Source organism: Eucalyptus grandis, chromosome 8 (assembly GCF_016545825.1).
Source record: "Eucalyptus grandis isolate ANBG69807.140 chromosome 8, ASM1654582v1, whole genome shotgun sequence".
NCBI lineage: Eukaryota > Viridiplantae > Streptophyta > Magnoliopsida > Myrtales > Myrtaceae > Eucalyptus > Eucalyptus grandis.
Window position 1 is genome coordinate 58,791,189 of NC_052619.1, and position 27,963 is coordinate 58,819,151.

The 27,963-nt window shown below is 38.2% G+C and overlaps 1 protein-coding gene across 1 annotated transcript; it reads left to right on the forward strand.

Moving 5' to 3' along the window:
* Window positions 1-139: 139 nt before the first annotated feature.
* LOC104415348 (protein ILITYHIA) lies at window positions 140-27,603 on the forward strand. The gene is made up of 60 exons (XM_010026625.3): window positions 140-433; window positions 875-1,251; window positions 1,408-1,539; window positions 1,672-2,053; window positions 2,145-2,291; window positions 2,419-2,603; window positions 2,692-2,818; window positions 2,938-3,011; window positions 3,129-3,205; window positions 3,297-3,333; window positions 3,426-3,583; window positions 4,246-4,429; window positions 5,213-5,290; window positions 5,883-6,002; window positions 6,093-6,152; window positions 7,719-7,844; window positions 7,927-8,026; window positions 8,114-8,283; window positions 8,765-9,067; window positions 9,152-9,268; window positions 9,384-9,485; window positions 9,570-9,719; window positions 10,570-10,734; window positions 10,892-11,068; window positions 11,884-12,006; window positions 12,178-12,258; window positions 12,337-12,453; window positions 14,991-15,163; window positions 15,934-16,011; window positions 16,110-16,257; window positions 16,684-16,806; window positions 16,883-16,939; window positions 17,019-17,129; window positions 17,218-17,409; window positions 17,486-17,659; window positions 18,531-18,641; window positions 18,934-19,003; window positions 19,093-19,171; window positions 19,664-19,766; window positions 19,846-20,016; window positions 20,120-20,242; window positions 20,318-20,431; window positions 20,906-21,012; window positions 21,097-21,148; window positions 21,229-21,335; window positions 21,419-21,478; window positions 21,560-21,674; window positions 21,787-21,897; window positions 21,995-22,132; window positions 22,212-22,334; window positions 22,435-22,506; window positions 23,940-24,052; window positions 24,579-24,737; window positions 24,881-24,977; window positions 25,057-25,239; window positions 25,497-25,691; window positions 25,771-25,947; window positions 26,029-26,161; window positions 26,297-26,375; window positions 27,014-27,603. The coding sequence occupies exons 1-60, from the start codon at window positions 319-321 to the stop codon at window positions 27,054-27,056; spliced, it is 7,875 nt and encodes a 2,624-aa protein (XP_010024927.1). The 5' UTR covers window positions 140-318; the 3' UTR covers window positions 27,057-27,603.
* Window positions 27,604-27,963: the final 360 nt, after the last annotated feature.

A 27,963-nucleotide genomic window follows, 5' to 3' on the forward strand; every position in this document is an offset into this window, starting at 1 on the left:
GCGAGGAGGCTTCCCTTTCAACGGGCCTGGCCCGAAAGCCCGAAACGAACGGGCCCGGAAGCCCGTCGTCTTCCCCGAGCCTCTCGCGACGCTGCATGATTCTCTCTCTATCTCTCCCTCTCCAAAAGCCTGCGCAGCCCCTCTCCTTCTCCTTCTCCCTCGTCAGCTGACGCTGCTTCTGCTCTCTTTCCGCACTTCCCTTCTCGCCACTCTCTCTCTCTCTCTCTCTCTCTCTCTTCCTTCGTCGGCGGAGAGAATTTTCACATACGCGAGCGGTAAAACCCTAGCGACGGCAGCTCGATTTCCCGCCCCGGGGAAATGGCGGATTCGCTCGAGCGCCTCGCCGCCGTCGCCGGGCAGGTCTCCGCCCCGTCCCCCAAGGAGCGCGTCAGGATATTCCGGGACGAAGTCCCGTCCCTCTGGAGCGATCTAGGTCGGGCCGGCGTGGATTCGATCCTGTTCGATTCGCATTTGCAGTGGTTTTTGGTGGTGCTTTTTGTGAATGTAGGAATGCCTGGGGAGGAGGATGAGGAAAAGTGAGGAGCGAGAGAGGAGAGTTGCGTTTCAGGATTCGCGAGAGGCTTGTCGTGGGCGTGGACGTGTGTGCGTGTGTTGATGTAAAGATGGTGCCTTTATGTTGAACCAATCAAGCGTGTGTTTATCGTGGTTTTTGAACGTGGGTGTTTGCTTGAGGTTGTTGGCTTAGAGGTTTAAGGAATTAAGTTATTTTGTCCCCCCCCGTTCGTGTCGAATTCTGGGTTTTTCTTTTCGCACGACTGTTTGGAATGTGTTGTAATTTAAGCCTCGTGAGGTGGGTGCATGCTTCATCAGCCTGGGAGTTTTGTTTAAATGATCGTTCTTTTGGCTTGTGCAGAGATTTCCGCTGAGGTCGCATCGCAATTGGTTGAAATCATTTTTAAAACTCTGTTCCTGTATGAGGATCTGCGGTCGAGGAAAGCCGTCGATGCGCTGATTGTGAAGGCTCTTGGCGAGGCTGCGTTCATGAAGTGTTTTGCTGCTACCCTTGTTCAGTATATGGATAAGCTGCTTAAGGTTCAATCCCACGTGGGTTGTTACAGGCTTCTTAAGTGGTCGTGTATCCTCTTGAGTAGTAGTCAATTCGCTGCAGCTTCGAGGAATGCTGTGTGTAGGGTCGCTGCAGTGCAGGCATCTTTACTCCCGCTTCTTATGCGACAGTCGTTTCGGCAGCGAAGAGCTTGCAAAAAGTTATTTTTTCAGTTATTTAGTCAGGTTTAGCCCAAATTACTTTTATTTTTACAGCTTCTTTGGCTTGAATAACTTCTTTATTTTTTATTTTTTAATCTTTGTAAGACATGAGATTCTCTAGGTTATAATTAATTTTTGTGGGTTTTAGCTCGATAAATTTGTTTGTTTCTTATATTTCAGTCAAAGGACATGTACAAAATCTTCATAGAGGAATTACAGAATGGAAGGATCTCTTACAAAGATAGCCCTGAAATTATTTTGTTGTTGCTGGAATTTGCGAGCAATAGCCCTTCTTTATTTGAAGAGTACAAGGTGAGGACAGTATTTAGTTTTCTGGGCCTTTTCAATTGTTTTATGTGTTATTGCTGTTTTTATTATTATTATTATTACTATTTTAACTTCTTTTGTTGCCTTTGTTTTGTCTTGATGCTCTGCTTTGGGCAGTCAGTAATTCTGGGTGTATATGCTAAAGCTGTTCTAAATGCAAGAGAAAAACCAGCACCAGGTCTTAGTGAAGCGTTTCACTCACTTTTTAGACACTTGTCTCATGAAGACTTTCAAACTACCATTATTCCATCTGCCGTTAAACTGCTAAAGCGTAACCCGGAGATTGTTCTGGAATCAGTTGGAATTCTCTTAAGCTCAGTCAATCTTGACTTGAGCAAGTATTCATCGGAAATTATCTCTGTGGTATTATCCCAAGCTCGCCATGCAGAGGAAGGAAGAAGGGTCGGTGCTCTGGCCATAATCAGGTGTTTAAGTCAGAAATCTAGTAATCCAGATGCTTTAGAATTGATGTTCAATGCCGTGAAAGCTATCATTGGAGGTTTGTTATTCCCTTTGTCATTTCTTTTGGGGTATAAGACTGGGTCCACCAATACGGTTTCATAATTATTTCAATATGGCTTTGTCCACAGGTTCAGAGGGGAGACTAGCATTCCCTTACCAGAGAATTGGAATGATCACTGCATTGCAAGAACTGTCAGTTGCTCCTGAAGGAAAGTACATCAAGAGTCTATCTCAAAGCATTTGCAGCTTTCTTTTAAATTGCTACAAGAATGAAGGTATGTGTTGCTCCCGGTGCCCTGATTTCCTTTTTTATTTTGGTATTGGTCGGTATTTCTCTGTGCCTCCAAAATGTTGTAAGCATTGCCAATGTTCTGATGTCATCTTAAACTCTTTAAATGAAAGGAAATGAGGAGGTGAAATTAGCAGTTCTATCTGCTATAGCTTCCTGGGCAGCTCGATCATCTGAAGCTGTTCAACCAGATTTAGTTGCTTTCTTTGCTTCTGGCCTGAAGGAGAAGGAAGCTTTAAGAAGGGCACATCTTCGTTGCCTGAGAGTTATCTGTGAGAATGCTGATGTTGTTATGCAGGTGATTAGGCATATTATTATGTAGTTCACTCAAGTGTTGGTTTTCATGTCAAACTTTTACTTAGGTAAACTTTTCTGATAAATTTCAGATATCTTCGTTGTTTGGGCCTCTCATCCAACTGGTTAAAACTGGCTTTACTAAACCAGTGCAGCGGTTGGATGGTGTTTATGCACTTCTTTTGGTCGGAAAGATTGCAGCCATTGACATTAAAGCAGGTATGACAGAATGTTGTGGGGAAATGTCTCAAGGAAAATCTTCACAACCTGTACTTCTTTTGCCTTGCCATTGTTTTTGGCTTCTTCTTGAGTTCATTTTCTGCCATCTGCCCTTTCAGAGGAGACTGTGACGAAGGAAAAGATATGGTCCTTGGTCTCTCAAAATGAACCTTCTCTTATTCCCATATCTATGGTATCTCTCTCTTCGATATCTTTCTTCTGTCCTTTTTTTTAATTATAAATTTATTAACAGATAGTTGGATGTAAGATCTCTGTATGTTAACACCAATCATTGGTCTTTTACTACAAGGTCTCCAAACTACCAGTGGAGGATTGCATGGCATGCATCGATCTTTTTGAGGTTTTGCTTGTGGAACATCAGCATAGGTTAGACATATGCACCAGTCACAATTAGAGGAGTTTGTATGTTTATCTAAAGGGAAGACTGATTGGAATCAATCGGTTTGTTGTCTTGCAGAGTGTTGGAAGCCTTCTCAGATAGGTTACTAGTACAGGTATTAAAAGATCATGACATTAATCTTGTTGATGATATTGATTTCCCTCCATGTAGAGGAGCTGGTTTTCATTAATAGTTGATTGGGTGCAGTTGATACTCTTTTTGATTTGTCATCCAAGTTGGAACATTCGAAAAGTGGCTCATGATGCTACTAGAAAGATAATTTCAGCTCTACCACTATTATCTGAAACTCTTATGCTTGAGTTCACCAGCTTCCTATCCAACATTGGTGAAAGAGCTGCTACAAGGTACTATACGGCTGTGATGGATATGAGACCCTGGTTGCCTTTATCGTTTTTGTCTTGGTGAAATATCTTTGAGCAGAGAGTTATTTGCAAAATGAGTTGTGATATGATTGATTGCCTTTGATGATTTGGTGATTATTTGCAAATCCAATAAACCCTCTTTAGTTTAGTTACATGGTGTTTGCAACAACTCTTTTGCTGTTTGGTGGCATTTCTAATTTTATGCCCTTCCTCTTTAGAGATTTTCCGTCCTATTGCCAGTGGGTGTGAGTAAATATCATTGGAGGTTGTTGAACTTGGTGTAATATTTCTAAGATGTCGCCCAACTTTCAATTTTTTCAATCTGGTCACTCAACTTTGCTTCTACTTTCAAACAGCTCCCTCTGTCTGTCCTTTTAACATCGATCTCTATTGAAAGTTGAGCTAAATTGGATTATATCTCAGTAGCTATTAAATAAATTAATCTAAGGTTAGGTGATAATGAAAGAAATGTTTCAGACATTTTCTGGCTGATCCTTGCACAAATGATTGAAAGTAAACATTACCAACTGTTCTATTAAAAACAATAGAAAGTTTGAGTGCCTATTGGAAACTTGGAAGATCAATGACCCTTGCCCTTGATATATTTTACATTGATCTATAATCTAACTTTGTATAATTCCTAGTGACACAGAAAATACACTGGATACACACTTGCCTAATGTTCCTGCAGTGGAGGTTCTGGTGAAGGCTTTCATTGTTGTATCCTCTGCAACTTTAGCAGCTGCTCCAAGTTTGTGTGTGCAAGTCATCCTCTGTGCACATCATCCATACATGATTGGCTCTGCCAAAAGAGATACAGTTTGGAAGGTAAAGCGTTCAGAATTTTTTTTTTTTTTTTTTTTTTTTGACACTGATGGGGGTTTTTAAGCATGGAAAACAATCCAAGCATGTGTTCGGTCCTTTTTCAGGCAAGGTGATTTTTGAGAAAATTCTACTGTATCGTGATGGTCTATCATTATGGGTCATAAATATAACAATTGGAAAATGCTATCACTTATCAAGTTTCAAAATATGTTTGCTATCCCGCAGAATTTCACCTTTAAAAAAAAAAAGAGGTCTAAAGTAGTTGCTCCATAATGCTCATTATCACTATTGGCACTTTGTAGAATACTGACTGCAATTCACAGAATGAGCACCTTGCTCCTGGCTCCCTCATTTCCCCCTCCCTTCCATTTTTCATGTTCTTTTTTGTTTTACAATAGTCATTGCACGACTTCGCTAGGTTTGCATCTCGAAAGTGTGAGCAACACTGGAGCACAGACTATTGATGTTGCAGTCATTGGAATTTACTTTGAACATGCAAGGTGAAAGATGACTATAGGTACTGGAAAGTGGCAAAAATTCTGAAAATGATTTTGGCAGATGGAGGGGGGATGGGGAGTGGGGTTGGTTTGGTGGAAGCTTTCTCTATCAATAAATGAGACCCCACCCATTAGGTTAATAGGCTATTATATTTTGAAAATTTGAATGGAGTGGCTTGGGAAGCTGACCTATTTCTTATGCATATTTTCCCTCGGATTTTATGTTTATTGATGTAGTGATGCATTAATTTATTGAATATGGCTTATAACTTTCTTGTTTGTTCTCCAGAGGCTTCAGAAGTGTCTAAAAACGCTTGGTGTTGATATTATTGGCATTATTTCTGCTGATGTGTCAAACGTGTGTAAGGTAAGTTGTGCTATTCTGACAATAATCTATATGAATTGTGGTGTAGATATTGTTGACTTTTTGTGTGTGTTTGTGTTTGTGTGTGTGAAGATTTTTAAAAGGTGCATTTGTTTTTGCTTAAGAAAAGTAAGAGGCAATTCTGTTTCACTTTGTTCCTAAGATCTATAATATCATTCAACAGTTCTAAAAGTAAAAATGTGGATATGTAAATTTACAAGTCATCATTTGTATATTTTGAAAGGTTTCATGCATTGCACATTTAATAAAAGTGGAAGTGCGTAAGCCGCAAGATTTGCCCAAAAAAAGAAGAAGAAGAAAAAGCAGAAACTACGAGAAGTAAATAGCAAAAGTTATTTGAGGCGCACCTTTATCAATGTGATTGCTTTTTTCTGAACTGTAGCTCTACATGGATTGGTCAGGAAATCTGGGCGATTTTCAGTCAAGAGCCACTGCTTGATAATTACTTATGGGGCATGGCTAACATTGTTTTTGTTTTTGGGTTGCATTAGACAGAACTCATTGATTTCCACTGCAAATGCTTTAGAAATCCGCATATCTTGACTAACTTCTGATGGCTTTATTTTGTCTCCAGGGTTTATTGGGACCAAGGGGATTGATGAATGCTAATCAACTGGAACAGCAGGCTGCTATATTGTCATTGGCAACCTTGATGTCAATTGCACCTGCTGATACTTACTCAGAGTTCGAAAAGGTTTTAACATGATCCCTTTAGTCTTATCCTGAATGAGTCCTTTTTCTGCTTTAATGCTGGCTAAATTAATTTCTGTTTTTCTTTTCCCAGCATTTGAATAGCCACCCTCATCGCCATTCCCATGATATGCTCTCCGAAAGTGACATACGGGTAATAGTGATTGGCTGTCGGTCTTAATTCATTGCATATTATTACATGGCTGTGCTGAAGTTGCCATTTTAAATTAGCAGTTTTATTGGATCTTCTTTTACCAGTAATGGAACTCATCACAGATGCCAATGCGTTGCGAGCCAACATATAATATCAAAATCATGAGCTAAGAATGATCAACCTGAGTTTGTGAACAAGAACTTCTTACATGATCCACATTAATGAAGAAGAATGAAAAAGCCTATATATTATAAACGCAACCTCTTAGTTCTTTCTTATAAAATAAACCCTTTAGATTTCGTGGTGCAGACATTTGGAAAATCTTGTCTTGGAAAATACAAACCTAAGGGTGTTTTTTTTTTTTGGTGGGTTGGGGAGTGGTTCTCCCTCTACTTTTGCTACAATTATTCGACAAGGTAGTTGTTTTTTCCATTCTTTGCCCTGGCCAATCGTGATTATAACAAGTACATACTAATGGTCAATAGAATGATTATTATCCTTATCCACCATATGCATGGGCTACTAGATATGTTGTTAAGGAATTTTGCTTATGGTGGCATGTGTCATGACATTCGGTCTATACATTGTAATTCAGGTAGTAGGGGGCAAAGTTGATAATATTACCTCAGCAATGTTGGAAATAGGGGTTGTAGTTCCTCAAGACCTTGGAAAAGGCATGGAAAGCTTTTGATAGTGGGTGGTGTCTTTGGGGTTCTTTTCTCCTTATCTTCTTTTTATAACTTTTGATGGTGGCTGGTGTCTTTTGGGTTCTTTTTTTCTCATTTTCTTTTCATTTTTGGTGGGAGGTTTAGGCATAGTTTTGTTAGATTGTGTGATTATATGTATACTCAGTACTGCCTTCCCTATTCATGCAACTCCCAGTACTGGCAATATATTGTTGGTTATGGCCTAAGTTGTTGAAGCGGTCTGTGAAGTGTGAACTTTAATAAACTAGTTCGCCATCATTGGGTTTATGAAAGAGATGCTATGAACTGATTTAGCTATCATGACTAGAGATTGCCCCATGGTGCATTTGAGTGCTTACACTGGGTGTGGGAAATTACATAGATACAGTAGAAACTTGAGAGCATGGATGAAGAAGCAATTTCATCAAGATTGAACCATTCTGAGATACTTTGATTGTTTATTTGGTGCATTTTCAACTGATGAAATTACTGCAATTATTGTGTATGCAATTTTGATATCTTTAATATCTCAATTCTGATTTCTTATTTTAACGTGAAAATTTTGTTCTCATATGGATTCTGCATCATTACTTAGTCAACTTCAATTGTTTTTCATAGTGAGGAGTTGTGATTCCTCTTGAAATTTCCTTGGCATTTGAAGCTTAAAAGTATGTTTTAGTGGAAGTCTTGTGAAAAGACTTGATGACTCCCAAGGAGAAATACACGGTGTTATTAACTAATTGAACCTTTTGGAAAGCTCACTTCTGTTTTTTTGTTTTGTTTTTGGATATGTATCTGACTCTTATTTTGATTTTTTTGCCATTTAGTTGTCTTGCATATATCATCTTCTGACTTGCATGGGCTTCATCTATTATTTCAGATTTTCCAAACTCCTGATGGAGTACTCTCCAGCGAGCAAGGAGTATATGTCGCTGAATCAGTTGCTTCTAAGAACACAAAACTTGCGAAGGGCCGGTTTCGGGCATATGAGGATGAAGATGGGATGGTGACCATTAGTCATTCCTGGATTGTTTGACTCTTACAGTTGTGCGCAGATCAATATTGACTGGCTTTAACTTTGTTTCTAGGATGATGTTACCACTAAACATGTGGTGAGGAGAGAGCTGGCTAATAGAGAGGTTTCAGTTGGTGGGAAACGTGATTCTAGCAAGCTGACAAAGAAAACAGGTTTTACTTTCTTTGTGAGGACATTTTGGTTTCATGATTAACTACTTATTTTAACATAAATCACCATCATGGCTTTGATGAGTTTAGATAAAGCAAAAAGTGCAAAAGAAGAGGCACGGGAATTGTTGCTGAAAGAAGAGGCATCTACACGTGAGAGGGTCATGGAAATACAAGAAACCCTAACTTTGATGCTTAGAGCTCTTGGAGAGATGGCCATTGCCAATCCTGTGTTTGCTCATAGTCAACTGCCTTCTGTGGTGCGTATCCTTTGACTTTATATCTATGTGTATCCATGAGGACTGATTTCAGCCATCTGCTTGTGCTTTCTTCTATCATTCATGTCAGCGTTATCCCATAGTTCACACTGGTTTTATATCCAGATACCTTCTTCATCTAATTAAACTTAAGCTTTTGGAAATTGAATGAGTGATAATTGAGTGGTGGATCATCAATTGATTGAAACAAATGTCTTTGACCACACGTGGAAGGTTTTTTTACCTATAAGTTTTGCTATTAGATGGAGAAGGGTAAATGCAATAAATCCAGCATGAAATTTGTAGACAAATAATGTAGGATGACGTCAGCAATTCCTGCTGTTTCTATGGCATTTATTTTTGCTTGATTAGTGTTTTTTTCTTGCTTCTGTTGTCGGAGTTTTCTGACCATGCTTTTCTTGTTATTTGTATAGCTATTGATTGCTGTATGAGAGACCTAGCTACGATTCTCATTTTCTTTCAGGTTAGGTTTGTCAATCCATTATTACGGTCACGAATTGTTGGTGATGTGGCGTATGAAACCCTGGTGAAGCTCTCCCGATGTATCGCATCACCTCTCTGCAATTGGGCCATTGATATTGCTGCTGCTCTTCGCCTGATTGTGACAGAGGATAACGACATGCTTTTGAATTGGATTCCATCTGTTGATGGAGGGGAGGCGAATGGAACTCCGTCATTGGGTCTTTTTGAGCATGTAATAAATGGTTTATCCATATCATGCAAATCAGGCGCTCTTCCTGTAGATTCCTTCACTTTTGTTTTTCCGGTAAGGATATCGTATTTCCTTATTAATTTGTGCACTTAGATGTATCTGTCAATTTAATACAAGGTGACAATAATTTGTATCCAGATAATGGAGAGGATTCTGTTGTCGTCCAAGAAGACTGGCCTCCATGATGATGTGCTCCAAATAATCAATTTGCATTTGGATCCTCTATTGCCCCTTCCTCGACTTCGAATGATATCGGTTGCGTATTTCTACAATTTAATCTCCACAAGAGATACTCCATTTTCTTTCCACGTTGCTTCCATTTCCCTTGACTTAATTTTTAGCTCACTATATTTTAGTCTCCTGCTTTCAGGCTCTTTATAATGTCTTGGGCGTTGTTCCTGCTTATCAAGCTTTAGTTGGATCAGCATTAAATGAACTATGTCTTGGGCTGCAACCAGATGAAGTTGCTTCTGTAGGTTTCTTTACTTTTTGTAACAGACGATCTAATGCTTTGCTGGAGTTAATTTTCTTTCCTGATAGTTTGTGCATTTCACAGGCATTATATGGAGTTTATGCTAAAGATGTTCATGTAAGGATGGCTTGCTTAAATGCTGTGAAATGCATTCCATCCGTTGCTAGTCGTGCTCTTCCTGAGGATGTTGAGATTGCGACGAGGATTTGGATTGCATTACATGATGCTGAGAAGGTTAACATGCTTTCTCTTGTCCTTTTGATGATATTGCTTAACCTTGATCTTGCATGAGCAAATCTGCTGTACCTTTGAGCTACTACTGTGAGTAATTGGGACAAGGTCACAAGTGCTAAATCTAAAGATAGGGAAAATGCTATTATTTTGTGAAATACTAAGAAGAAAAGATTACAGGGAAGATGGATCTTACATATCAAAAGCATCTTTCTTGTCTTGTGATCCAATTAATTATCTGAATTGACAGTGAAATGCTATCGAGACTAAAGGTGGCAATATCTCTCAAGTTGTGTTGAGTTTTGTGCACGAAGATTGTCCTTCACCTATTTCAAGGAATTCTGCAGTCATATGCTTAACAGAAATGTAGTGAGAAAAATCAATGTCTTTTTGTTATAGTTGCAAAATCAAAAGACAGGATAAATCTGTCTAAGAAACACGTGTCTTGCAAACACAAACTTTCTCTAAATTTTGTTCCAGATTTCATGGATTGAATGGGGGAATTTTTTTGTTCACATGCTTGTAGTGAAAGGTTAATTCAAATTCTTTTATCTGACACCACCTTCCTTTGGTTGGCACCAGCTAAAAGCTATAAAAGAAGACAATCTATTCTGACTGGTAGTGTGTGATTGTGTGTGCTTAATCTGGGACCACTGTCTTCTCTTGGCCATTTTGGCTATTGATTTGTCCTTTCTGAATGTATTCTTTATTCTTGGATTCTGCAGTTCTATCAAATTTGTCTTTTAGGGAATTACTTCAGCAGTATCTTGTGTTTATCTGATAGACTTTCTTTGAAATCTTTTTCTGTATAGACGATGTTTATACTGTGACCTTGACTTTATATATTCATCAGTCAGTTGCAGAAGTGGCTGAAGATATATGGGATCGCTATAATCATGATTTTGGGACTAACTATTCTGGACTTTTCAAAGCACTTTGTCATGTCAATTACAATGTGAGATTAGCTGCAGCAGAGGCATTAGCTGCTGCTTTGGATGACTGCCCAGACTCCTTACAGGTAAGCATATGTTTAGCTTCCCCTTGGGAATATGGAGTTTATCCCCATTTGTACTATAATGCACTTCCAGTCTATTTTATTTCTTTTTGAATGGTGTCTTTATTGCTGGTTGTTGAAGATGACCTTGACGTGTCAGTTTCCCATGGTGTATTTTCAGGAATCTCTTTCAACACTTTTTTCATTGTACATCCGTGAAGCTGGTTTTAGTGATGAAAATGTCGATTCTGGTTGGCTTAGCCGACAAGGAATAGCATTAGCATTACATTCTGCGGCAGATGTGTTGAGGACGAAGGACCTTCCCGTTGTTATGACTTTCCTGATCTCGCGAGCTCTGGTAATTTCTTAGATTTTGTTATGGAGTTGAGTTTGGATACTTGATCTTGTTATCTTAGTTGAGTTGGTTCTTTGCTTTTCTGATGTCTCGACATGTATCTAGCACTTTGTTTTGACTCTTGGTGTAACACTGTGACAGTTGCTATTGTCATATTCGCTATGTAGTAGCTTCCAAACCAGATTAAGGGATAAAGAAATCGATAAGATGCAGTTGCAATGTGCTACTGCTTTGGCTTTTTTCACATGTCTGCGTTATTAGGGGACAGGGTCTGCAGTTCAAGATAGCAAATGCTGTAGGGTAAATTTTTCAAATATTCTCTCATATTCTACTATGGAGACGATTTTCCTTTTAATACTAATTTTATATGAGTAGGACTTGGTGACAAATTTTAACATTTGTTTTGATGTAGAATCTACACAAATCCTAGGGACATGATGCTGGGTGTCATGGACACATTTTAGGCAACTTGGTTTTTTCTATGGGGCCTAGAGATGGTCAACAGTCAGTAGTATATACTTCTGAAAATAAATTCTGGACATTCAAAGAACCTCCTCAATCTTCAGTTGGAATGCTCCCCAGCTTTAATTAGGGATGTTGGTGTCACTACGTGTCCTGGCAAATGACTCATCTCTTTATAAAATTAAGACACGTGACATGGACTGGACAAGTGTCCAGATTGTTGAAGATAGATATTCCAAAGAATCATTGGAATACATGTCCCGGGAGCTTTCATACATGGAAAGTTTGTGAAATGTTCTTCATAATCTACCTTAAAAATGACAAGTTTCATCTTATGTTGTTTCCCAATGCTGCAGGCTGATCCCAATGCTGATGTTCGGGGAAGGATGATTAATGCTGGTGTTATGGTTATCGATAAGCATGGAAAGGAAAATGTTGGGTTGCTGTTTCCGATCTTTGAGAACTACTTGAATAAAAAGGTAGATAAATGCAAATGTTTAACACCATTGATCCGTTGTAAAATATCTGGATTCATTTTTGTTGGTACCAGATTTGATACGCTTAACAATGGAACTACTGAAAGTTGCTACAGTCAGTTGTTCTTTTGAACACTCGATGAGGTCTATTTGCTGTTTTTGTTTCTTACGTAGGCATCTGATGAGGAGAAGTATGATTTGGTCCGGGAAGGTGTTGTTATTTTCACTGGAGCCTTAGCTAAACACCTGGCAAAGGTTTGAATTAGCTGCTTTTCCATTCTCTTTACTGCCTTAAATTTTGGTTATTGTTGATTCATGCGCTTTTTGGAACAGGATGATCCCAAAGTTCACACAGTCGTTGAGAAATTGTTGGATGTTTTAAATACACCATCTGAAGCCGTTCAGCGAGCAGTCTCAAGCTGTCTATCTCCTTTAATGCAATCAAAGCAAGTATGTTATAGTTTCTAATTGGCTGGAATTTTAGTTGCTCTTTCTATTTGGATTATGTTTTATCAAGTAAGACAGCTCCAAGGTTTTTGCTTATTTCCGCTGGGATGTTCATGGTTCAGTTTGTAGGTATTTTCAATCCTAATCGAACTTATTGATATAAGAAAAACTAAGTCCCAACCCAACCAAACCAATGAAGTTACAACTCAATCCAAGTCAATGACTTTGGTTCGTTATTGATTTGGTTTGGTTCCAAACCATTACCATCAACCCACTTAAGAGTGACGAAGTTTAGCACATACTTGGACTATCTAATTTCAACATGCAATGGAGACTAACGCAAGAGGCACCTTCTTCTGCACAGTTGTTGTAAAAAGGACTATAAACACAATTAAATCAAATTGGTTATTAGTAACATAAAAAGTATAATTTAACTAACGTAAGAACACAAAAAATCATGTTATACGCTATCGTAAATATTATTTGAGATTAATGATCAATTGATAATGGCCAAGTGCTAAGTAGAGATCCTTCATATAATAGTTTAGAGCTATCATGATAGGATGAACTTAATTGGTTGGGTTAAGCTACAAAATTTATTACTGATATATTTAATAAACTTATCTGTTTGGTTCGATTTTGTCGGTTTCCTAAGTCATAAACAAAACCAAACCAATAAACCATTAACAGAAATTCCCAAACCAATAAACCAAACTTAGCGATTTAGTTGGGTTCGCTTTATCAGTTTTCAGTTTCTTTTAAAAATATTTCTAATCTATCATAGATAGGGCAGCATGTGTTGGGGACGATGTCCTGGGATGATTATCTCGGGAACAATAGAAAAGTCTCCATAGCTGACAAAAATTGGTGTCATGTCTAATATCATCTGAAGGAACTTTTTAGGTCTGTTGGCTGTTAAAAGGAAGTTGATTTATTGGTTTTCAAACTATCCTACACATGATTTTTTTTTCCTGCTTAATCTGTTAACAAGTAGTGACTCTTGCAACATCTGCTAATAAGTGGTGATTCTTCTTTGCTAAATGTTTTAGTTTATTTTCTCTGATGTAGACTTCAGTTCTTCTGAGGTCCAAAGTAATCCAAAGTAATAAACTGTTCTGACTGAAAGGATTTCTATTGCATTTCTGTGTTTTTTTCCCCAAACGTGTGTCATAAAATAAAGCCAATTTTTAATCTTTTTAGTAATGTTTGTGAAGTTGGTTAATCATGATCTGAAAATTGGTTCCACTAGACATTTTGAACCATTTCAAGAAACAAACAGGTGAAAGCAACTTTAGTATTCTATATATTTAGATGACAAGCATACCTTGAAGACTATTGACAACAACAGATTGAAAAGATTTTCCAAGTGACGCCATATTCTAAAATCGAAATTGAAATATAAAGCTGTTTCTTTTTGCATTGCAAAAAGGCTTTTAGCTATTGGTAAGATGCCTGAGGTAAATAAAGTTGTACATTGTCTTGAACTTAAGGTGGGCAAAAACAATTGTGTTTATATTTTGTGGAAGTTAGTTTTTCAAGTTTTTCATTTCATTTTCAGAAGAAAAAGTTGTTACCACTGTTGTCTTGAAAATTCTAAACTGACTGAAGAACTTCCATGCAGGGTAGAGACCTGTGAAATGTGTTCTTCGTATTAGTTAAATGAGGAATTATCGTGTTTTGTCAACCAAATGGTTGGTGACAGAGGTTCCACAGATAATATGAATTATTTTGACGACTTCTTCAAATGCAATTGTGAATTTGTCCAGCATTAGTAGATAAAATGATTTCTTTCACTTCTGAATCCCAAACAATTCAAATAGGGATTAGTACAGAAAGATTTTAGGCCATTTCTTCAATTTACTCTCCATTTCTAACAAAATGGGGGGATGGGATGGGCAACATGTCATTAGGAGAATGCTTCAAAAAAGCTTCCGATATAATCTGAAAACTTATTAGCCAAGTGATCTGGTATTGTATTTTGAGATGATTCTTGTGCTAACAAGTGGATTCCCTTCATCTATCGCTGTTTTGTTCCATTTTCAAGTTGCATGTGCTTCCAGTGATTCTGCCTCTAACCTTGGTGTGGAAGTGGAATTGATCCTATGCTATTGATGGCATGTAGTATAAACCGATAGAGAACTGTATAATGAATATATATTGTCACAAGATCCAATGATTAGTTGATGTAATGTTCCATTAGATCTAACCTTGGTAGCGATCCACTTTTTACTGATGAGTGAGTTAATGGCAATGTGATAAATCATCATCTAAGTGGCTGTTGTAGTGGATGAATTTGGCATACTGATTCTTTCTTTTGATTTCTAATTACTTAAAAAAAAAAAAAAAAAAAATCCGTTTCTAACCAATTTGGTTATAAGTGCATTTGTTGGTGGCTAATAGGTATGATTTGAATGCAAGGTTGCCCTTCTTTTCTCATCTTTCAGATGAGATGTTTGAAGGTCAAAGATATTGTTGTAAATCTTATCAAATTTTATTCGCCTGGTCCTCTTATATATAGTTTAACCATGTAAAATTGACAGGATGATGCACAAGTGGTGCTCTCTAGACTATTGGATCAGCTCCTAAAGAGTGATAAATATGGGGAACGCCGCGGGGCAGCTTTTGGACTTGCTGGTGCGGTTAAGGGATTTGGGTTATCTTGCTTGAAGAAGTATGGGATTGTAGCTTCACTGCGAGCAGCTCTTGTTGATAGGTTGGTTCTTAGCAGCTCTAAGTACACTACTTCGTTTTCCCACTTTGCTGGTCAAAGAGGAGACATTTCTTCACTAATGGCAAGCTTCGTGCAAAATGTCAGCTAGCGAAGCATCGGACAATGAGAATTGCACATTCCATGTTGCAATTTTTTAATATCTTTGTTTAATATTATATGTCATGCTAAATCTATCCTATTAAGAAATCTCAAACGGGTTTCCGAGGCAACATTCCAATATAAATCATTTATTACTCTGATCTGATGTACAACCGGGTGATTTTGCTAGCCTTTCTTCTGCCCTACATAATAAATCTCTAATTTATATAGAAGACGCTTGCTGTAGTCATCTGTTCATATTGCTTCCCCTGTTTTTTTTCCTGTCTATTCTTTTCATACTTCCTATTGTGTCCAGTTAAGCCTCTTTATTTTTCGATACAAGACCCAGTCTCTATATTAGCTCGTATTTAGCCTGTACATCATTGTACTAATGAGGGTCAAGTTTTTCACCGTTCAATCCTGACTGTTCTTTATTTTATTTTTGTTTATTTTTTTCTTGCATGGATCTCATATCTCCACTCTCATATTTAATTCTTTTTGTGCGCCTCATCTGTTAAACCCCCACTCCCTTTTGTCTGATTGTGCATGTGCATGTGGTTACATTCCATATTGCTCAGTAGAAATCTGGTTACTTAACCAAGAAATTTTATCTGTTGTGTATTCTGAACCTTTTAACCTAACTTTCATTGCCATTGTCTTCTTAAATGTTTTAGGAACTCAGCGAAATGCCGTGAAGGAGCGCTCATGGCATTTGAGTGTCTTTGTGAGAAGCTAGGAAAATTATTTGAACCGTATGAACCGAATCCCTTACGTGTCATTTTTGTCATATTTTTCTTTTTTTCATTCTTTAACCATGTGTCTCATATGTTTTCTTGTGCTGTTGGTATAGGTATGTAATACAGATGCTTCCCTTACTGTTGGTATCTTTTTCTGATCAAGTTGTGGCAGTTCGTGAAGCTGCAGAATGTGCTGCACGTGCAATGATGTCTCAACTCACTGCTCAGGGGGTTAAACTGGTTCTTCCATCTCTTCTAAAGGTGTTACTTTTGAATTTTTAGTTACTTATGTCAGGCACTTGATTAATTCGTTTATGCTTGCTTTATGTGGATAGAGTCCTTATTTATTCCTTATTTTATTTTAATGATGTAGTATGATATCATAGAGATAGATAAAGAAATATTCTATCGGGTCAACATTGAAGGATGTCTTTACAGCCTTAATTGTTCTCGAGCTCCACATTCCGTTCCTCTTTTATGCACTGTTATCTAGTGCAATGGGCAATTCCTTGGTAAAAGGGCCTGAAGCATAGGTTCATCTGGCTTCAATTCATTTAGCTGTACTGTCTGAGACATCATCATTGTGGTGTTTCCCTTTTGTTGAATAAGAGTATTATTCATGTTGGATTTTTGCTGCTGGTACTATTATGTATCAAGCCAGTTTATCGTCATATTTTGCTTATTCAGGGTTTGGAAGACAAAGCTTGGCGAACTAAGCAAAGTAGCGTACAACTTCTTGGTGCTATGGCTTACTGCGCTCCTGAACAACTTTCTCAGTGCCTTCCTAAGATCGTGCCTAAACTGACTGAAGTAAATACCAGAAAACATAATATGGATAGTATCTTTGGAAGGTAGAAAAATAATCATCACATCTTTCCATTTACAGGTATTGACGGATACGCACCCCAAAGTTCAGTCCGCAGGGCAAATGGCTCTTCAGCAGGTTATAACCAGCACTACCTTTGTAGTTGCAGCTTACTCGATGCCTATTAATATAGCTTATCTTAGTTTTTCTCTTTCAGGTGGGTAGTGTGATAAAAAATCCGGAAATAGCTTCACTTGTGCCTACTCTTCTGATGGGTCTTACAGACCCAAATGACCATACCAAATACTCCCTTGATATTCTTCTCCAAGTAAGTCCTGTGGCATTACACTCTATACTTGAAGTGTCGTTGGTTTTGTTGTTTACCTACTCATATTTGAATCTGATGATTTATGCAGACTACTTTTGTAAATTCAATTGATGCCCCTTCACTTGCTCTGTTGGTGCCAATAGTACATAGAGGTTTAAGAGAAAGGAGTGCTGACACAAAGAAGAAAGCTGCACAAATTGTTGGCAATATGTGTTCATTAGTGACTGAACCAAAGGATATGATTCCTTATATAAGCTTACTTCTTCCTGAAGTCAAAAAGGTATTTTCATGGTTGCTCTTATTCTTGAGTTTAAGATCTTGAAGTCCCTGATGTATATGGCACCATTAAAATTTAGGTTCTCGTGGATCCAATTCCCGAAGTACGGTCTGTTGCAGCAAGGGCCCTTGGATCTCTTATCAGAGGAATGGGAGAAGAGAATTTCCCTGATCTCGTTCCATGGCTTCTTGATACTCTTAAATCTGATGGTAGCAATGTTGAGCGTTCTGGAGCTGCTCAAGGATTGACTGAGGTCTTTTGTTGCCCAATATGACTCTCTCTCTCTCTCTCTCTCTCTCTCTCTCTCTCTCTGTTTGCTTAACTTTTCATTCAGGGATCTGGTTTCAAGATTACCCTTAACTACTTTTTGCTTTAGCCATTTTAAGCATATGCACTTGGCCCTATTTCTGTTTGTTGAAACCATTGGAATTTCAGGGTTGTTGCAACTCATTAATCAAGTTTTACAATTATAAAGAAAGCGATGTCTTACTTCAGTCCATGCAACTTAGATATTTAGAAGACAGTTTGAACTTAATTATTGTTGTGCTAGATATTTCATTTTGTGTCAAGCTTGTAGGATGCTTGGTTTGTAGTAGTTGCAATCTCAGTAAGACGGTCATTTTTACCATAACTTTTTCTTTCGAAAACTAAACCTTTGTTATTAAGATGATGTGCTTTATCTATGTGAAAGTTTAACTTGTTTTTAAATGGTTCTGTTCATGTCCATTGTACCAACTAAATGTAGACCTCCTAGTAGTATTGGTTTTTGGATTTAAGCTATGTCGTTGAGCTGACATTTACAATTCAGCATTTTCATACTGCGAGTAATCTATGATGACTGTTCTCTGGTGTTATGTAAGCACATGCCTTCTTTCTCTCGATGAAACACGTTAGAGCTTCAAGCTTGTCAGCTTCAATTTAAACTTTAATTATTTTGGTAAAATAAATTCTTCGCAAGTTGGCAACTCTCATTCCTGGATTTTTCAGGATATAAACCCCCATTTTTCCCTATCTTATCATCATTTGTCAACTGAAGTGTCATACTGTTTCATTGTGAGTATAGATCTATAATCTGTCTGAGCTGTGTACTTTAATAGCTGACATGTGGTTTGTGGTACATCCAGGTCTTGGCTGCTCTTGGTATGGCATATTTTGAGGACTTACTTCCTGACATAATCCGCAACTGTTCTCACCAGAAGGCTTCTGTCCGCGATGGGTATTTGACGCTATTCAAGGTGAAAAAAGTGGACAGCATATTGTTTTCTTTCTGAATATGGAGGCAACTCCTGAAGTTCTTGGTCTAGCTACTCACTCATAAGTTTATTGTTTTTGGTTTTTTGCTGATTCTGTCTATCTGCCACTAAAACTTAATGTCCATGGGTATAGAATTGCGTAAATATGTGCTATTGTGGAAATTTGAAAACAGCTGTGCATGTGCTATATTGATCACTATTAGATGGTACTTGTCCCAGTCTTGGGGCGTCCAATTCATCGTGTTGATGTGTTTCCTATGGATATCATTTGCAGTACTTTCCCCGGTCTTTGGGCGTCCAATTTCAGAGCTATCTGCCGCAAGTGTTGCCTGCAATATTAGATGGTAGTTGTCCTTTCTTTTCTAAGGACAGATATCTCATGCCAAAAAATTCTTGTGTAGCTTTGAAATAATACTGTTCCCTACTCTTACAGGTCTAGCAGATGAGAATGAATCTGTTCGAGATGCAGCACTGGGTGCTGGGCATGTTTTAGTCGAACACTATGCAACTACGTATGCAATCTTGATGCTTTTGAGACTGATCCTACACTTGAACTCATGCAATCTTACATCGAATGCATTGACATAGTGAAGATTGGTTTACATGTGTGAAGTCATCTAATATATGGTGCATCCATGCATGCGTAATGCATTTTACAATTGAATATTACAAAGGGGGAATAATTATGGGTGAATAGCAAAAGTTATTAATTTTTGGCTTTGTAAAATTGTTATATTTCTGTAGTTGGGAGTTGATATATTGCAGCATTCTTATGTGATTGAACGTGCATAGTCAGGTGGTGTTTTCTGTGTCATTGGAGTAATTAACTGAGTCATGAGTAGATACATATGCAGCATGTGTATGATTTATTTATGTAACGGGCAAATGTATATATTAAAGTTTGTGTACACAACTTACTATTTTCCCAATAAATGAATAAAGTAGTCTTTGCAAGCTGTCGCGACTTCTGAACCAGAACAACCAATTTCTATGTCCAATATCAGGTCTTTACCTCTTCTCCTTCCAGCTGTGGAGGATGGCATCTTCAACGACAGTTGGCGTATCCGCCAAAGTTCTGTCGAATTATTGGGTGATCTGTTGTTTAAAGTATGTCACTGTGAACTGTTACAAGTCTTTTATCATTCATAAAGCCGGATGCTATATGTCTAATCTTTTTGCTATTCAGGTTGCTGGAACTTCTGGAAAAGCTTTGCTTGAGGGTGGTAGTGACGATGAAGGTTCTAGTACTGAAGCGCATGGACGTGCTATAATTGAGGTTCTTGGAAAGGACAGGCGCAATGAAGTTCTTGCAGCCCTCTATATGGTTCGAACTGATGTGAGCCTATCTGTTCGTCAGGTAATGAAGCCAAAATATATCAGTGAGCATGTTATCTGGCTGAAATGCAGTTCTCCATATTGTATTTATTGTATAATTGAGTGTTATATTCCCGTGTCATCAGGCTGCTTTACATGTTTGGAAGACTATAGTTGCGAATACTCCAAAGACGCTGAAGGAAATAATGCCAGTTTTGATGAATACTCTGATCAGTTCTCTGGCATCATCATCTTCGGAAAGGCGCCAGGTTTTTACTTGCATTATGAAGCTGGAATTTTCTTGAAGATCTTATATGATCAATTTATAATAATGTTGCCTGTAGGTTGCTGGAAGGTCACTAGGTGAGCTTGTCAGGAAGCTTGGTGAGAGAGTTCTTCCTATGATTATTCCTATATTAGCACAGGGGCTGAAAGACCCTAATGCTGGGAGAAGACAGGTGAGATGTTTTGCTCTTATTTTTCCCGTTCAATTTATCAGTTTCCAAGTGAGACTTCGCATAAGGATGTTCTTTACTTTCTTTAGGCCATTTGTATAGGGAGGGAGGATAAAAAATTTGCAGTAGAGTTTCCCCAATTAAGATGAAAATTAATCCCTGGTTCTAGTCAGTATTATCTTTCTTAGGATTAGAAATTTCCAACTAAAAAAATTCCATTTCTAAATCAACTATTTATTTTATTCTATTTAATTTTTTTAGAAACAGGGAAAATAAATAAATAATTTGCTTACTTTCACCAAATAAATAAATAAATAAATTAGTAATTATTTATATCTAAATATAATATAGTTAGATAAATATATTAAATATATAGAACAAAGAAACAAAGAAGGAAAAGAAATAAAGAAAGAACAGTTTTTCATAGTGTCACATATTGAATACCTACAGATTTGTAATGTTATATGGATTTTATAGGGTGTGTGTATCGGTCTGAGTGAGGTGATGGCCAGTGCTGGTAAGAGTCAGCTGTTGATTTTCATGGATGAGCTTATTCCTACCATCCGGACTGCACTCTGTGATAGGTTAATTTTTCTCCCCTTGTTTATTTCCCTTTATTTGGTTTATACACTGCTATTGAAAACATCAGTTTGCTCTCATTTCAACAGCACACCTGAAGTTCGGGAAGCAGCAGGCCTGGCATTTAGCACCCTTTACAAGGTTCTTTTCCTCCCTTTTCGTTGAAGCATGTTGTGAAGTAGGAACTTACTGAAATTTTAATTTGAAAACCCGTGGTGCAGAGTGCTGGAATGCAAGCAATCGACGAAATTGTCCCAACACTTCTGCGTGCATTGGAAGACGATCAGTCCTCCGATACTGCTTTGGATGGCCTCAAACAAATCTTAAGGTAAACTACAGGATTATTTGGGTACCTTTGTTTGCATTCTCTCTCACTTTTGGTGCACTAATTTTCCATGTATGTAAATCCAGTGTCAGAACTGCAGCCGTTTTGCCTCATATACTGCCCAAGCTGGTTCAACCCCCTCTATCGTATGTGCTACTTCCTGATCAATTGATATTTTACTCATCATATCACATAATTCCTTCTTCAAACGAGCTTTATTTGTGTAGTGCCTTCAATGCACATGCCCTGGGAGCACTAGCAGAAGTTGCTGGACCTGGTTTAAACTTTCATCTGGGCACTGTGCTTCCCGCATTACTATCTGCCATGGGTGGCGACGACATGGTACATTCATTACAATCTCTGCTGAATGTTCTCAGCCTTGACATATCTATTCCTTTTCTCATTGTACTTTATTTATACAATGGGAAAACTTAGTTTTATGACCAATTTTCAGGAAGTTCAAACAGTGGCAAAGGAGGCAGCACAAACAGTGGTTTTAGTGATAGATGAAGAAGGCGTCGAGTCTTTACTTTCAGAACTTCTCAAGGGCGTTGCTGATAGTCAGGTACATTGTTAGAAATTTTATGTTCCTTCTAGGCTTGACTCATGTTCCTGTACCATGACTCCTGTCTCATTGTCTATATTGCTGACTCTGGCCTCAGGCATCAATTAGGAGGAGTTCTTCCTACCTTATTGGCTACTTGTTTAAGAACAGCAAGCTGTATCTGGTAGATGAAGCTCCAAACGTTATATCTACCTTGATTGTTCTACTGAGTGACCAAGATTCAGCCACTGTAGTGGTATGTTTTATGACAACTATTTTTTCTTCTTAACAGGTCCTTGAACTTGTAATCTCCATTGCTTACTGTCATTGAACAGGTCTCCTGGGAGGCTTTGTTGAGGGTGGTTGGTTCTGTTCCGAAGGAGGTACTTCCTTCGTATATAAAACTGGTGCGAGATGCAGTATCTAGCTCCAGGGATAAAGAGCGTAGGAAAAAGAAGGTGAGGAAATTACGCATGCAGAGTATTTCATACTAATTAATTGGGCTTTCATATTGGATTTTTTGTGAAATTCTACATGCTTTTACTTTCTTACTTTCAGGGTGGTCCTGTTCTTGTGCCTGGGTTTTGTCTTCCAAAAGCTCTTCAGCCAGTGCTTCCAATATTTCAGCAAGTATTGCCTCCCCTCCTAGTCTTGCTTCTCCTTTTCTTATTCTTTAGCAACTTTGGAAATAATATATATGGATTATGTTGTTGACAGTACTAATAGCTTAATTTCACAAGAAAATGTATGATCCTGCTATGGTTTGGTCAATATGCTTTGATATGCTTTGATGAACAATTGAGTATGACATTTGCCTTAAAAGACATGGACATGGGTGGTGTCGACAAATCTTGTGCAAGGTATGAAAGAGATTGATGGTAGTTATGTCGGGCATAACAATGCAAGCCCTGTGTAGCGGCATTCCTTATAATTGTTTTTGTTCTACAAACCAACAATAGTCACAAGAGAGAATTCCACTGGAAACCAAATCTCGAGCGAATCCTGTTAGGTGGTAAAATAACATGCTGTTTTATTGTTAGTTTTGCTATGTCAATGCTGCTGTTGAAAATCAGACCTTTGTAACTTATGGCTTGTCATAGTTTGAAATTTGAGCCTTGGGGAGTTTTTCAGTAATGAGAATAGAATACGCTAAAGCTTCCACCCTTTGCTTTCACAGATCTGTAGAAATTTTATGGCTAACGCTGCCAACTTTCATCTGAATTATTGTGCTGTGTTTAGTGCTTGATAGTAAGGTCAAAGATTGAATTATGGGATGCAAATGTAGGTTGAAAGTGTTAAGGGAAAGGGAATATCTAAGTAAACATAGAAAGAGATGAAAAGGAAAGATGGATATTTAGATTTTACAGAGGTCCCGATGGATGTTAACACATGGCAAAAGTGCGAGAGGATATATACAATCGACACCAGTTAGTGGCAGGCTTGGTGGTTATTATTTCATAAGTAAGGTTGTAGGACAGCAGTGTCTCTTAAACTTAAAAAGACTCAGACTATGGCAAAATGGATATTGAGATACTTATATTTGCCTTTATGAGTTTATTGTCAGATATGCATTGTCAACTTTCAGTTACTTTATCGGTAGTTTTACTGGATTTTTATTTCCTTTTGCACGCAGTGATATCATGCTCAATTAAGGCACAGGAACTTATTAAAAATAAATGAGAAAGCAAAGGAACTTGCATTGTGTTTTTTATGATAATTTTAGTGGCGCACATCTGTAGACAACAGTCTTGATGTGTGTGTCCATGATATCTCTTTAAGGGTTTTTACAATGTCGTTTTCACTTGTCCTGCTGACCATATTCTTTTTATGAGGCACAGCTATAGGTTTTCTAATTCATGCTAATCGTAAGACTGACGTCAAGACTTACAAACAACTCTCAGAGGTTCTATAATCAATAGTGCATTTGAAAACACTGAAGCTTATTTTTGGCTCCAAGGATTTTGGCAAAACCATAATTGATGGGTTTCATTAGCACCTGTTTTTTATCCAAAATATTTTGATTGAGCGGCAAGTTCATCTTATTATGTCTTTTGTCCCTACAGGGTCTAATGAGTGGATCTGCCGAATTAAGAGAACAAGCAGCAATAGGTCTTGGAGAGCTGATTGAAGTGACAAGTGAAAAAGCTCTGAAGGAGTTTGTAATCCAAATAACAGGGTATTGTTTCTTGGATGTCTTGCTCCGAATGATCCCAACATCTAAGATCTAGTTGACTGGAATCCATTTAAAAAAAAAAAAGTTTACTGGAATTTTGTAAATTGGTAATTGATGAGAACTGCATTCGTAGCACTTACAGTCTAAAGTTTTGCTTCTTGTTTTTAGTAATTATTAAGAGATGCTGCTATACTACTGGAAATTTTGGAAATGTGAATTGAATTTTGCTTTTGCAAAGTCGTTTTGAGAAACTAGAGAATGCTCTTTAAGTCTAATAATCCTTTTAGTTTGTCATTCTTAAGTTCTTGATTGTAATTTAACAGCTCAAGTAACTCCTTTTCCCCCATAAATCTTCTTGTCTTTGTGCTGAGCTAACCAAATGTAGCTTGAACCCTATTTCTTCTTTGTTTAGATTATTAATTCGGTAATTGATGCATTTCATCTTTATATGGTTAATGTCTCCATTTGCGGGTGCTACCAATGGTTTAGCTTTTTCCGTCCCTAACATTTAAACTTCATTTGGATGCAGACCACTTATTCGGATTATAGGTGATCGGTTTCCTTGGCAAGTGAAGAGTGCAATATTATCTACTCTAAGCATCATACTGAGAAAGGGAGGATTGGCTCTGAAACCTTTTCTTCCTCAACTGCAGACGACGTTTGTCAAATGTCTCCAGGACAATACAAGGTAGGGGCAATACTTTGTATGTTATTCTTGCAGGGAATGCCTTTGTTTTGGAGGAATGTCCTTCTCCCTCTTGTTGTGGATCTTGCTTTTGCATTTTTTACTTGTCACAGCTCTTCATGTTGACGCGCATTCAAATTAATCAGGAGTGTCCGCTCAAGTGCTGCCCTTGCCCTTGGAAAGCTCAGTGCACTCAGTCCCAGGATTGACCCTTTGGTCAGTGACCTGTTGTCCAACTTGCAGGTAATGCTTGTTGTCTTTCTTGATGCACAATGTCCTGGAAAGACTATTATCTAACAGAGTGAATCTGGACTGCCCTCAGGCTTCGGATGCTGGAATTAGGGAGGCCAATTTGACTGCTTTAAAGGGTGTGGTGAAGTATGCTGGAATGAATTTGAGCAGTGCTGTGAAAACTCGGGTATACATGCTCCTAAAAGATATGATTCATCATGATGATGATCAAGTTCGAGTATCTGCTGCAGATATATTGGGCATCATATCTCAGGTCTGCCATAAGTACACCCGGCAATTCTTTTATTTTTGCTTTTATGTCCTTCAGGCTGTGTCTAGTTATCTTTAAGAATGAGACAAACGGCGGAACTTGCCCATGGAGTTCTTCTTGGGATATCTGTTCATATTTGGTTAATCACATTACTGCTTTTCAGAGTTGACACTTTTATTATGCATGGATGGACTTGCCTTGGTTTTATAGTCATATTTAGTGACAACTGACCATTCATCCTTTTGATGTTGATAATATAGCACATGGAAGATGCCCAGCTGAATGATCTTATCGAAGAACTCCTGACATTGGGTTCTTCTTCAAGCTGGTCCACAAGGCATGGATCAGTGCTTACGATAGCATCAATGCTCCGGCATAATCCTTCAATTGTCAGTGGATCGCCATCATTCCTGTCTACTGTTGATCTACTTAAAGGCGGTTTAACTGATGAGAAGGTGGTTTCATTCTGCAGAATTTGAACTTACCATTTTGATATTTCGCTCGTACAAATCTCTGACATACTCTCTCTCTTAGTTTCCTATTCGTGAAACCTCAACCAAGGCCTTGGGAAGATTACTACTCCACCAAAGTCAAACTGATCATAGTAACACTGCGCATTCAGATATTTTGTTGTGCATTGTATCTGCGCTGCGCGATGATTCCAGTGAAGTTCGAAGAAGGGCACTATCCTCTCTAAAATCTGTTGCAAAAGTACGTACAGTTTTCTATTGAATACCTACCTCTTGTTTACCATGAAGTTATATGTGCTCTCAGGACTTATCTTTCTTGCAGGTAAATTCCACAATATTGTTGGCCAATCTTTCAGTTGTTGGCCCTGCACTCGCGGAATGTTTGAAAGATCCCAGTACTCCAGTGAGAGTTGCTGCAGAGAGATGTTGTCTGCACACTTTCCAATTGATGAAGAGTACTTTCTTTAACCTCTCTCACTGTTTTGAAATAATCTCCCATTAATATGATGTGCATTAGTTCAATTTGTCCCCCTTTTCTTGCAGAAATTGAACTAGCACCACTTCTTCTAACCCAGTACTCTTCTCTACAGGTACTGAAAATGTTCATGCAGCACAAAAATATATCACTGGTCTAGATGCTAGAAGGATATCCAAGTTACCTGAACAGAGGTATATCTTTTTGCAAGAGTGGCATGTCATTGCTATCTCATTTATGACTTCAACTGGGCTTGAATATATTCTTGCTATTGTTTCCTTCGGTGGTTTCTGTAGAGATCTAAGAAAATGGCCGCCCTTGATTGTGTACATTATCAATAGTATAGTCTACATATTGCATTTGTCCCATGAGGTACGGTTTTTTTATGTAACAGGCACATCCAGAACTTACTTCACCATGCTAAAAGTCATCATGACAGTCATGTCTGTGTTCCACTGACAGCATTTGCATTTATGGCCTTTTCCTTCTCATTGAATTCATTGACTATTGCATTAGTGGCAAAATAAGGTGGGAAGTAAACACTGCATCTATATATTTTACAGATGAAAAGTCGCAGGTTTTTCTTTTTCTTGGCTACTTACAAGTGTATCATCATTATGCTGCATTCTTTAATCAGAGCTTCGCCTGCTACTATTTGAGTGAAACTCTTTAGTAGATCGGCATGCTCTCACAATTCTTTCAGTCTCTTGCTTAGTTCATATGAAGTACAATCTAATTATCCACGTGTCATGTTGTCGCTTTTATACGACAATGTTACTTGCCTAAGTTGGTTGCCTCAACTTTCTGATGGTTCTGAATATTTGATGTGCAGTGATGATAGTGAAGGCGGCGAAGATGAGGGGACGAGTGGCTAAAATTTTGTTTGCTGGTCCTCTTTTATTTTATGATCCTTTTTATACAAGGTTAGCAAGATTTATACTAGGATGGATACCGCAGTCAAATTCTGCAACACGTCGGCATCCCGAGGATGTGGACCGACAACCTGAGAGATGTCCTCCCTGCGTTTTTCCCTCATCAGGGTCAGTTTGCCTCAAGACTCAATGTTTGATCAAATACTCGATCAACAAGTGACGTGCATGTGATACCCGTTTTTTGTACCTTCTTGAATAGGTATAGCCAATTAAGTGAGTGCATTTTTTGTTTCCTTGAATTATGCGCACCAATGTTTTCCGAGGTGCTTTGTGTTGATTCCACATCGAGAATTTTTCATTCTTCTCGGCTACTACCGGTCATTGTACCAACAGCACAGTTTTGATAGCAGCAGTGTGTAAACGTTGAAACTACTGGCCGACACCTTTTACAATTTCATAGTTTTCTGCTTTGCCCAGTGATTATTTTGCTGCACTCGAGGTCGCTTTTGCCGTTGTTGTAAAGCTGAAAGTCGTTAAGATATTTGCTTCATGATTATGTTCTTTTTCTTTTGGGTTGGTACCAACTGGGAGATCAATGCGGTTATCTTCCCTTAGCCGTCAAAGGAGGTCTTGTGTATACACGTTCGCGTCTTGCCTTCAAAGCGAGCTCCCTTTTTGAGTAGCTTGTACAGCCTGTACGTGCTTTTGTTGCATCGTAAGGTGACACGATCAGTCTCAACGCTTTAATCTCGTTTGCTAATGGTATGGTACAAAGCATGCTTCGACCAACCTAACTTCTCGCGGTCACGTCAGGTTGCAAGAGCAATTTCTCAAGAAATTCTACAACGAAGAGGCGCTCGATTCCCTCGCGCTGGGTCACTAGACAATCAATCTCAATACTCGACATTGT

Bases quoted from the DNA above. Each gene is read 5' to 3' on its own strand.
- LOC104415348 (XM_010026625.3), top strand. From the start codon at position 319: ATGGCGGATTCGCTCGAGCGCCTCGCCGCCGTCGCCGGGCAGGTCTCC. The intron at 6,153-7,718 runs GTAATAGTGATT...CTATTATTTCAG, and splicing joins TCTCCGAAAGTGACATACGG to ATTTTCCAAACTCCTGATGG. The intron at 12,454-14,990 runs GTATGTTATAGT...TAAAATTGACAG, and splicing joins CTTTAATGCAATCAAAGCAA to GATGATGCACAAGTGGTGCT.